Below are 12,018 nucleotides of genomic sequence, written 5' to 3'. Positions count from 1 at the left end.
AACACTTTCGATTTTTTCAACAGCAGGGAGGTGGATGTGGGCACTTCCCCACTGTTTGAAAGCTTCACTTAAAACATGTTTTTAGTTTTCGTGACATTTAAACCTAGTTTTAGGAGATGAATAATTATTTAATACATTACATAGTACATCTGAGTGTAAACATCATCACCATATAATTATCATTAATTAAGTAGACTTAATACATGAAGATAAATGTTGCATTGTTGCATGAAGATTGAAATGTGTACGTATAACACAAATGTGATGAAACACTACTATAAGCTATTATTATTGCTCATGATGATCCTGGAAGATCTGGGATGAGCCCTAAGGTGCTACCATCCATATTTGTTTTGCTTTTCCTTTCCCTTTGTTTCTTTCAGCAGTAAGTTTTTATTCATGTAGCCAAGAGCTAACTGCAGGCTGCCTGGTTTGGGCCACTAGTATTTGGGAAAATGCCATATTCCGTAACATTGAGCGGTGTCTTTATTTGTGGTGTGGAAATAGACAGTCATACACTGTAGCCGTGCTTTTTTACATGACAACGCTCAACTGGATTGGATATTTGAATTAAGTATCAGAAACATTTTTTAATGGTAATTTACATTCAGGAATGCTAAACAATGTTCTCCTTAAAATCTCTCATTTTGGCATGGAGAAATGAAGGGGAAAAAAACAAAGCACCCATTATCTCTTTGTGAGACTTATTGTCTTAGTCACAGTTTTGTTTAAGTTCACGTTGATTAAATGTTCATACATGTGTCTGTGTAGGACACTCAGAATTCAGAAGTTTGTCCTTTCTGTTGTAATTTCACTGTGTTGTAAGTGTTGCAGAATCAAGAAATGTTAGAAGTAGAATAAGAAGAATCTTCTGTTAGAGAATTGTGAGGGTGTATTTTAAGGCTTGATCTTAAGAAAAGCCTAAGGATTTTCAATTGGAGTTGGGCACGTAACTCTTCTAGGCTCCTTTTGAAATCCCAGTCTAAACCAATTCTGAGACGTAAACTAGTTGATTAATTTCCATTTAAAGTAGTATTTTTAAAAATAGGTGGCACAAAATATGTTGATTTGTTATGGAACCTTTGATACTTGGATCCAATGGATGATTTTTTTAATTAAGATTTCCAATATTTGACCTATTACGTTTAAAAAAAACAAACTCCGGTGTTTATTCATCTAGAATGATTGCACAAAACAGTCTGCTAAATGTTCTTTTGCAAATAGAATGACACACATAAGTGAAGCCATAATAGTTTGTACATGTCTGGTGTATGTTGGATTTCCTTTGACTTCCCCCTCACCATTCATCAACTTGTAATAATTATTGGTATTGCGCGATGTGGTGAAAATGTATATTTAATAATATATAGGTTACACAGAGCTTTTGTGATTAATCTTATTGAGTTTGTGAGCTGTTAGATATACATATTTTAAAATGAGTCTAAGCTTATTTACTAGGTTTTTCAATATTCTTTCTTTAAAAAAAAAAAAGAAATAAAAACCAACAACACTTGAAATAAGAATGAGGTACCTGTAAACTTAAATTTAAAAAGCTGTAACTATGTTCTTGCTGCTCCAGGACCACAATTATCCTTTTCTTTTGCTAGACCATGACACACAACATCTGCAGCAACAAAATGTTTTTCTTTATTTCTGATTTCCTTACTCTTAAGAAAAAATCAATTTAGCCATAATCTGTATAAAAGGTAGTTTGACTCTCCCGGAATTAAGAGTAGTAATCAGCAAGGGAGAATAACAGCGTTAAAAATGAAGGTAAAACATTTCTCATTATCTGTGGATTTTCTTAACAGGGTTTCTCAGAGCATGTTTGTTTCTTACATAATTGTGTGGCCTATAGTTTAGTCAACATTTCTATCCTTTTGTGCCCTCTGAGGGTCTTTTAGTGTGTGTGTGTATGGGCTAGTGTGGGATACAATATCTACTGAAGAGTGTCCCAATATATAGAATTCAAACAATATATATGAAGCTGATTCATTTTTCATTCCTCCATTTAATAACACAAATACATTTATTCGCTGGAAAAATGTTAAATTCTCTCACACGCAAAAAGATAGAGGAAGCTTGAGGTACTGAAACAAGGGTATACCACTAGGCCTGTATGGAACCTATTGAATTCAGCAGGATTCTGTGCTGTGCAGGGGTTGGTCTGTGCAGATCTAATTGGGGTCATAATATGTAACTGCTTTTGCTATGAAGAGCAGCAGTCAATAACTGATACTACAGTGATTTATGGAAGCTGAACAAAAAACTTTCTTTAATCTCCACAGTGTTATTCGAGAACTGTCAACCAAGGCTCTGCATAACCTCACTCCACAGGTCCCTGAGTATATGACAGATGTGGGTAAGTAGCAATATATCTGTGTTTTATATAGCACCCCATATCAAGCGTCTCTGGGCACATAGCAAAAACATACCAACAAAACAAGACTTAGAAAAAAATACAAGTTAATATGGCTTAATAAGAGATTAAGCAAGTTTTTCCCCACAACTGGGTATAGTAGTGCTGTAATTCTGATGGTGTTAAAACTTTCTTTTCATGAATTACAGTGACATTTAGGAAATGGGGAGGGGAAAAGGCAGCAGAATTTTCAAGTTCAGCTTTAAGCCACTCCAAAATGTAAAGTGACTAATGTTTAAAACAACAGTCTAAAGCAACTGAAAAACTACTTTATGCATAAACTAAAAAAATCAAGAAATGACTGAGAGCATCTTGAAATCCAAAGATATCTCGACTAGCACATGTAGCAGCTAGCAAGCCACAGATTTCTATAAATCTTTCCAACATGTGTGGTTAGGGTAGATAAATGAAATACATTGCATTTAATATGTGGCTAAGAGAGAACTAAAGGAAGTATTTGCTCGTAGTGTGTCTTTGGGCGGGGAACCATTTTTATTACACCAAATTGAAAAATCTAACTGTGGAAATGGAAATTCTTGGTGTATTTTCATAACACAGGAAAATCTTATTCCCATTTTTAAAACTGATTTTCAGATTTAGGGATCTGAAAATGTTCTTGCTCTATGTCTCTCTAAGATACAGCTCTGGGGAAGATGACTTTTCTAGAAATGATTTTTCCACATTAATTTCTAGACAGAAGTGTTTACATGTAATATGTAATTACTATTTTTTATCTCATTTCTTGCAGTTTTGCCAAGACTGCTACCATTAGCAGTGGGCACAGATTTACACACTCGCCATGGGGCCATTCTTGCCTGTGCTGAGATCACCCATGCACTGTACAAACTAGCAGCAGAGAATAATAGGTATAAAGACATTATCTAAATTAACATGTTTCTTTCTAATGTATAATCTTTCAGAAACCTCTCCAATATAATTATGAAAATCTCCATCTTATCAGTGCTGCCAAGCCTTCACACTTTACTTGATGAGGTTATATACCTCAGATCTAAATCCATGAGTAATCATGAAAGTGAGACCACCTGTTGTCACTCTCGAGCAAGAATAGGGAAGAGATTGTCAAAAGTGTGGTTTAACCATGACAGTTTACCAGACTACTACTGAATGAAGCATGTTTCCTCCTTTGCTGTGAGACAAATAATCCCTCACATTGCTATTTGAGTTGGATTGATGTAATTTTTCACTTATTTAATTTTGGTCCAGAAATGCAGTTTATAGATATAATTATAGATATGTTTATAGCATATGTATCCAGCATGATTGCCATAAATTAGTTGGTGGAGTTACTTATTCTCTCTTCAACCTTCACTGGAATGGGTGGTGTTGTGTACACCTGTGCAAAATGATTGTAAAACACTACCAAATTGTAATTTGCCACTCACTCACACTAGTAGTAGCATTTTAAATTTACTCTGTACTGATAGGTATAAATAATTACACAAGATCAAAGCAGCAGATAGTTAGGCCTTTGAATGTAAAACTGAATAAAAGTAAAGAAACAAAATTCTGTAAAATTTTTAAGGTGTTTATTAATCAAATGCATTTACAGAATTTTGTTTGTTTAGTTTGTCTCATTTCTTCCGAAGCTCTGATATCCAACCTAACTCTTGTATCACAGGGGAGCTGAATTTAGGAAGGGGTAGGAAGAGGTAACTAGGTAGTAAATAAGTCTGCTTTTTTGACCCCTGAAGTTGTTCAGATGTACTGTTACGAAAAGTACTTGTGCATGTCAGCAGTATAACAGTGGTACTTAATGTAATTATTTTATTAATGTAATGATTGTACATAGAAGCTAAGTATGTTTTGTAAGAAAATCTATTAAAGGTAGTGAATTTGGATGAATTAAATAAAATAATAGGAATTAAAGGAGTAAGCAAAACTATCAGTCTTGAGCTGGCTTATGTTTGCCACCAATTAAAATGGGACGTGGCTGGTGAGTGGAAAAAAATCCTCTTTCTGGAGGAGTATGCTTTCTACTCAGAGATTCTGAGAAACCTGTCTCATGGTCTGTAACTAAAGTGAAAATCTAGAGAAAGTGTCATTTGGCAATTGTAGTACTAGAAATTGAGGCAGACAATTTAAATATTACAATAGTGGGAATGCAAAAATGTTATTGCTTAAAGGTAAAACCAAATTGGAAAAATGTTAGAATTATGTCATTACATATAGCCTTATTCTGTTACAAAAATGTTATTTTATAATTCTGCAGAAATAATACTTCTAAGTGCTTGTAGGAAAATAGGCTGTTTGTATGTTTCCTAAACCCATTTAATGAACATGAATGAATGTTACACATTTGTTCCGAGAATCACTTAGTCATAAACTTAAGTTTTTTCTGTCACTTTAAAAGTACAACATATGTCTGTTAAGGCGAGGCTGTTTCTGAATATAAGTTCAGGAAATTGCCATGTTTGGACTTAAAATCATTTTGTAACATTGCAGATCAGTTACGAATTATTTCAATGAAAAATCGTTGGAGGGACTTAAGCAGATCCATTTGGAGGTTTGTGCCAAGTATAAATAGCTGTTGGACTCTTAAGTGTGTTGTTTCATTTTTATACAAAGGATGCTGAAAGGTGTTTTTTTTTTCCTTTTAAAAAAAATTCCCCCAAATCCTGCATATGTTTGGCCTCCTCCTGACATCCTCTTTTTCCGCTTCTGCTCTCTTGCTGCTGAGTGTGTCTGGTGGGAATCCTGTGATCATGCTGACTGACTTCACTACAGATTTGTTCTCTCCACTTTGACTTCTGCCATCTTCCTAGTTAAGCAACTCTACTTCTTTATCCTAATTCAATCCCATATTTGAAATCTCAGCTGCCATTTCACCACCTTTGATTCCCTCCTTGCACCCTGGCACCCGTCTGCCCCCACTTCTGTCTCTGCAGATTCTCACTTCTTCAATAAGAAAATCTGCAAAATACCACATGAACTTCTCCCTTCCATCTCACCTCCTGCCCTTCCTCTCCAACTCTTCTTCTCTCTTGTTTATTTGCTCTCCTCCTCAACCCCCTCCATTTACTCCAGTAACCCCATCCAATCTCCTCACCTCCCGTGCACCCACTCTCATCCCCTTCCTTGCCCTTCTCTTTAATCTCTCACTCTCTAGTCATTCTTTCCCCTCACAACACAAGCATGCTTTAGTCTCTCCCATCTTTTATGGAAAACCCACCAGTGACCCCATTTGACTCTGCAACTATTGCCCCATCTACCTTCTTCCTTAAACTCACTGAATGAGTTCTTTTCTTCCACTTCCTTCTTAGACCCTCTCCAAACCTGGTTTCTGTCCCTTGCATTTAATTAAAATGGCTGTTACCAAAGTCTCTAATGACTTACTTTTCTTTAACCTGTCAACTGCTTTGACATAATCAACCACACTCCTCCTCTTGAAATCTTATCCTCCCTTGCTTCCAGGACTCACTTTTTTCCTGGTTCTTCTCTTACCTCTCTAATTACTCCTCCAGCATCTTCTTCAGAGGATCCTCCTCATCTGCTCTCCAATTTTCTGTGGGAGTTCCACAGGGCACTGCCCTTGGTCTACTTCTCTTCTCTTGCTACACCTTGTTTTTGGGTTATCTCCTTCAAAAATACATTCGGCTATCATCCATAGGACAACTCACAGTTCTACATCTATTTTGGCCCTGTCTCTTTCTGTTCCAGACTAAAAACTTGGCCTGACTTTTTGATATCTCCTTGTGGATGTCCAGCCACTAGCTCAAGCTCAGCATGGCAAATAATCTTCCCTGCAAGCCCTCCCCCAGCACTCCTTTTTTGATCTTCAGTGTAGGCCTCTCTCTAGATTCTCATATCCAGGCTGTGTCTCAATGTTGCAGATTCTTTCTGTATGACATCTCTGGGATATGGCCTTTCCTGTCCATCCACACAGGGTTAATGTAATCTCTCATCATCTTGCAACATTTTCTTCCCTGGTCCTGACAAATGTAATTTTGTCCCACCCACATCCATTCGAAATGCTCCCTCAAAATCACTTTCCTGGCTCATCGCTTTCACCCTCTCTTTTCATCACTCCTCTTGCTACCCTTTCTCCATTGCATCAAATGTAAGCTTGTTTTTACTTTAAGGACATTTCACAGCCTAATTACATGCTGTATATCATCTTTCATATGCTTTGAGGTGTCAACTCCTACTTCCGGTTGGCTAGTATGGCCAGCCTTCATTGCCTGCGTATTAAATTTTCAAACACCTTTGTGCTTTCTCGTATGCTGCCCCTCATGCATAGGAATTACTGCCCATAAACATCCATGAAGCTACCTCATTGTCCTCCTCCTGATCCTTCCTTAAAACTCTCTTTGCTGTGATGTCTACGGAAAAACTTGGCAGTTGTTAGGCAGCCGGTGTGATGAGACCGCAGCCGGTGTGATGAGACCACAGCCTGTCATGCTGTCTAGCATTGTTTTCTTGTGCATCCCGTCTGTTTCATTTGTCCCTTGTAAGCTCTTTGGAGCAGAGGTTTTTTTCTGTATTCTTTCAAACTCTGCAATGTAGAATCTTTATTTAAAAGGACCAAATTTTTGAAAGCAAATGTTTCAAGAAGAAACTGCCAGTGTAAATACGGAAGCAAACAGGTTGTGGAATGATGGTAATAAAGAACTATATTTGTTTGCCTTGAGTATGAATTCTGACTAGATTTGTAAAGTTTATATGTTTTTGAAAATTAGTTCTGTGAAAGAACACCAACATTTTTTTTTTTTTCAAATTATGCCTTTGAATTCCCAAGTCCTAAAGAAACACTTTTGTTACATAATACGTATTACACAAGAATGACATTAGGCTGAGGGGAAAAGACTCAATTTATAAATCAAATGTTTTCATCTGTTTTATTGCAGCTTTGCAGTCGTCAGTTGTACAGGTAAGAAATTTGAAACCAAAACAGTTGTTGTCTATTGTGGCAATTAATATTGTTTTAAACCCAATAAATATTTGAAATTCAGCTTTTTAAAGTTGAGTAACATAGGTATGTTACATCTAATATACCTTAGAACCTCAATTCACGGAAGGGAAAACTCAAATTCTTTTTGACCCTGCCCAGACCTAGGACTTTGTTCTTATTAAACCAGTGTTGTTGAGCTGGAATTAGGATTGTTGATGCATGTTATGTGGTCAATCCTAATTAAAAGGTGGTGAGAACTGCATTTGATGCTGTATTGTAGATGGGATTGGGATAGACAGAGCCAAAGAGTGAGGGGAAAAAACTCCAAATAAAGCAGCATATTTGCTAGTCCACAACTTCAGTAATTTGTAGTTTTTCTTCCTCATTACTATGCCTGAGCTCTGCATTCCTGAATTTAGTCTAGAGAAGTGATTTGTAATCTCTCCTTATCCTACAAAGTGCTAAAATGGCCAAAAGGTTGCCTTATGGTCAAATTATATTTTTACTTTCTCCATCCTCAAATCCTCAAACTTTTAATCAATACATTAGAAGCAAGAGGAAGACCAAAGACAGGGTAGGCCCACTGCTCAGTGAAGAGGGAGAAACAGTAACAGGAAACTTGGAAATGGCAGAGATGCTTAATGACTTCTTTGTTTCGGTCTTCACCGAGAAGTCTGAAGGAATGCCTAACATAGTGAATGCTAATGGGAAGGGGATAGGTTTAGCAGATAAAATAAAAAAAGAACAAGTTAAAAATCACTTAGAAAAGTTAGATGCCTGCAAATCACCAGGGCCTGATGAAATGCCTCCTAGAATACTCAAGGAGCTAATAGAGGAAGTATCTGAGCCTCTAGCTATTGTCTTTGGAAAATCATGGGAGACGGAAGAGATTCCAGAAGACTGGAAAAGGGCAAATGTAGTGCCCATCTATAAAAAGGGAAATAAAAACAACCCAGGAAACTACAGACTAGTTAGTTTAACTTTTGTGCCAGGGAAGATAATGGAGCAAGTAATTAAGGAAATCGTCTGCAAACACTTGGAAGGAGGTAAGGTGATAGGGAATAGCCAGCATGGATTTGTAAAGAACAAATCATGTCAAACCAATCTGATAGCTTTCTTCAATAGGATAACGAGTCTTGTGGATGTGGTATGCCTAGACTTTAGTAAGGCATTTGATATGGTCTCGCATGATATTCTTATAGATAAACTAGGCAAATACAATTTAGATGGGGCTACTATAAGGTGGGTGCATAACTGGCTGGATAATCATACGCAGAGAGTTGTTATTAATGGTTCCCAATCCTGCTGGAAAGGTATAACAAGTGGGGTTTCGCAGGGGTCTGTTTTGGGACCGGCTCTGTTCAATATCTTCATTAATGACTTAGATATTGGTATAGAAAGTACGCTTATTAAGTTTGCAGATGATACCAAACTGGGAGGGATTGCAACTGCTTTGGAGGATAGGGTAATAATTCAAAATGATCTGGACAAATTGGAGAAATGGTCTGAGGTAAACAGGATGAAGTTTAAAAAAGACAAATGCAAAGTGCTCCACTTAGGAAGGAAAAATCAGTTTCACACATACAGAATGGGAAGAGACTGTCTAGGAAGGAGTACGGCAGAAAAGGATCTAGGGGTTATAGTGGACCACAAGCTAAATATGAGTCAACAGTGTGATGCTGTTGCAAAAAAAGCAAACATGATTCTGGGATGTATTAACAGGTGTGTTGTAAGCAAGACACGAGAAGTCATTCTTCCGCTCTACTCTGCGCTGGTTAAGCCTCAACTGGAATATTGTGTCCAGTTCTGGGCACTGCATTTCAAGAAAGATGTGGAGAAATTGGAGAAGGTCCAGAGAAGAGCAACAAGAATGATTAAAGGTCTTGAGAACATGACCTATGAAGGAAGGCTGAAAGAATTGGGTTTGTTTAGTTTGGAAAAGAGAAGACTGAGAGGGGACATGATAGCAGTTTTCAGGTATCTAAAAGGGTGTCATAAGGAGGAGGGAGAAAACTTGTTCACCTTAGCCTCTAAGGATAGAACAAGAAGCAATGGTCTTAAACTGCAGCAAGGGAGGTATAGGTTGGACATTAGGAAAAAGTTCTTAACTGTCAGGGTGGTTAAACACTGGAATAAATTGCCTAGAGAGGTTGTGGAATCTCCATCTCTGGAGATATTTGAGAGTAGGTTAGGTAAATGTCTATCAGGGATGGTCTAGACAGTATTTGGTCCTGACATGCGGGCAGGGGACTGGACTCAATGACCTCTCGAGGTCCCTTCCAGTTCTAGAATCTATGAATCCTTTTGTAACACTGGTCTACAATTTTTGAGAAGTCGTCTGCTTCAGAGATAAAATGTGCTATTTATTATGTATTTTGATGTGCTGAATTCAAATATGACAATTAAAACAACTGATTGGCTACTGTTTCTAAGATATTTAAGTTTTTACATTTTATGTATATGTATATTGTGTAGATAGTAGAGTTTTAATCATAAATTGTAAACCTAGGTCTTTTCATGTGTTTATGGTTGCTTTACATGATAATATTTCACCTGTCTTGTTTATGTAACACTTTAAAAATCAGCAAAAGGGTTATATAAATAAAATTTATTATGCAACAAAAGGCAAAAAACTATTCTGTACATAGTTTAGTCCTATTCAGTGTCTACTCGGCGCTTCTTGGCTTGTCTCTTGTATTCATTAAATGGAGCATCTCTTGTCACTGTCCAGCAATAGTCTGCAAGCATTGATGGGCTCCATTTGCCCTGATAGCGTTTCTCCATTGTTGCAATGTCCTGGTGAAATCGCTCGCCGTGCTCGTCGCTCACTGCTCCGCAGTTCAGTGGAAAAAAATCTAGATGAGAGTGCAAAAAATGTATCTTTAGTGACATGTTGCAACCAAGGCTTTTGTATGCCTTGAGGAGATTTTCCACCAACAACCTGTAGTTGTCTGCCTTGTTGTTTCCGAGAAAATTTATTGCCACTAACTGGAAGGCTTTCCATGCCGTCTTTTCCTTGCCACGCAGTGCATGGTCAAATGCATCATCTTGAAGAAGTTCACGAATCTGAGGACCAACAAAGACACTTTCCTTTATCTTAGCTTCACTTAACCTTAGAAATTTTCCACGGAGGTACTTGAAAGCTGCTTGTGTTTTGTCAATGGCCTTGACAAAGTTCTTCATCAGACCCAGCTTGATGTGTAAGCATGGTAACAAAATCGTCCTTGATTCAACAAGTGGTGGATGCTGAACACTTTTCCTCCCAGGCTCCAATGACTGTCGGAGTGGCCAATCTTTCTTGATGTAGTGGGAATCTCTTGCACGACTATCCCATTCGCAGAGAAAACAGCAGTACTTTGTGTATCCAGTCTGCAGACCAAGCAAGAGAGCAACAACCTTCAAATCGCCACAAAGCTGCCACTGATGTTGGTCATAGTTTATCCACCTCAAAAGTTGTTTCGTGTTGTCATAGGTTTCTTTCATATGGACTGCATGACCAACTGGAATTGATGGCAAAACATTGCCATTATGCAGTAAAACAGCTTTAAGACTCGTCTTCGATGACTCAACGAACAGCCTCCACTCATCTGGATTGTGAACGATGTTGCGGGCTGCCATCACACCATCGATGTTGTTGCAGGCTACAAGATCACCTTCCATGAAGAAGAATGGGACAAGATCCTTTTGATGGTCACGGAACATGGAAACCCTAACATCACCTGCCAGGCGATTTCACTGCTGTAGTCTGGAGCCCAACAGCTCTGCCTTACTCTTGGGTAGTTCCAAATCCCTGACAAGGTCATTCAGTTCACCTTGTGTTATGAGGTGTGGTTCAGAGGAGGAGGATGGGAGAAAATGTGGATCCTGTGACATTGATGGTTCAGGACCAGAAGTTTCATCCTCTTCCTCTTCCTCGTCTGACTCAAGTGAGAATGATTCTGGTGCATCAGGAACCGGAAGTCCTTCTTCGTGGGGTACTGGGCGTATAGCTGATGGAATGTTTGGATAATGCACAGTCCACTTTTTCTTCTTTGACACACCTTTGCCAACTGGAGGCACCATGCAGAAGTAACAATTGCTGGTATGATCTGTTGGCTCTCTCCAAATCATTGGCACTGCAAAAGGCATAGATTTCCTTTTCCTGTTCAACCGCTGGCAAAGATTTGTTGCACAAGTGTTGCGGCATATGTGTGGGGCCCACCTCTTGTCCTGATCTCCAGTTTTGCAGCCAAAATAAAGGTGCTAGGCTTTCTTAACCATAGTGATTATACTGCGCTTTTGTGATGCAAAAGTCACTTCACCACAAACATAGCAGAAGTTATCTGCACTGTTCACACAAGTACGAGGCATTTCGCTCACTTTGGCTAAACAGAAATGTGTCCCTTTGCAAAATCAAACACTGACAAATAAGAGAGCACAACACTGTATGATTTCTAGAGCTGATATGGGGCAATTTGTTCAGCAGAGTGATGTAAGCTTCATTATGACTGCATCATCCATGACTTCTAGGAATAACATGATGCAATTCATATCATGTATGATGCAATACCAGCTTCAGATTGCATCATTCATTGTTTTGCCTAAAAAGCAAGTACTGTCCAAACCCAGTCATAGATTTATTCATAGATGCAGTCAAAGATGTATTTTAGTCATTTCTGGTTTAAATTGAGATCCCTTCCCTTTATAACTC

General features: G+C 38.1%; 1 protein-coding gene across 1 annotated transcript in view; it reads left to right on the top strand.

The window, feature by feature from the left end:
- The window catches only part of TBCD (tubulin folding cofactor D), a gene marked incomplete at its 5' end in the record, with an annotated part of 241,622 nt that overhangs the window by 128,255 nt on the left and 101,349 nt on the right, over positions 1-12,018 (top strand). The window contains 4 exon segments of the mRNA XM_034789910.1: positions 2,289-2,362; positions 3,168-3,285; positions 4,883-4,943; positions 7,285-7,307. Of these exon segments, the coding sequence (XP_034645801.1) occupies positions 2,289-2,362; positions 3,168-3,285; positions 4,883-4,943; positions 7,285-7,307 (276 nt within the window).

This window comes from Trachemys scripta, chromosome 14 (assembly GCF_013100865.1).
Source record: "Trachemys scripta elegans isolate TJP31775 chromosome 14, CAS_Tse_1.0, whole genome shotgun sequence".
NCBI classification, from domain to species: domain Eukaryota; kingdom Metazoa; phylum Chordata; order Testudines; family Emydidae; genus Trachemys; species Trachemys scripta.
Note: the sequence above shows the minus strand (reverse complement) of the source record. Positions and strands in the feature narration are given on the sequence as shown.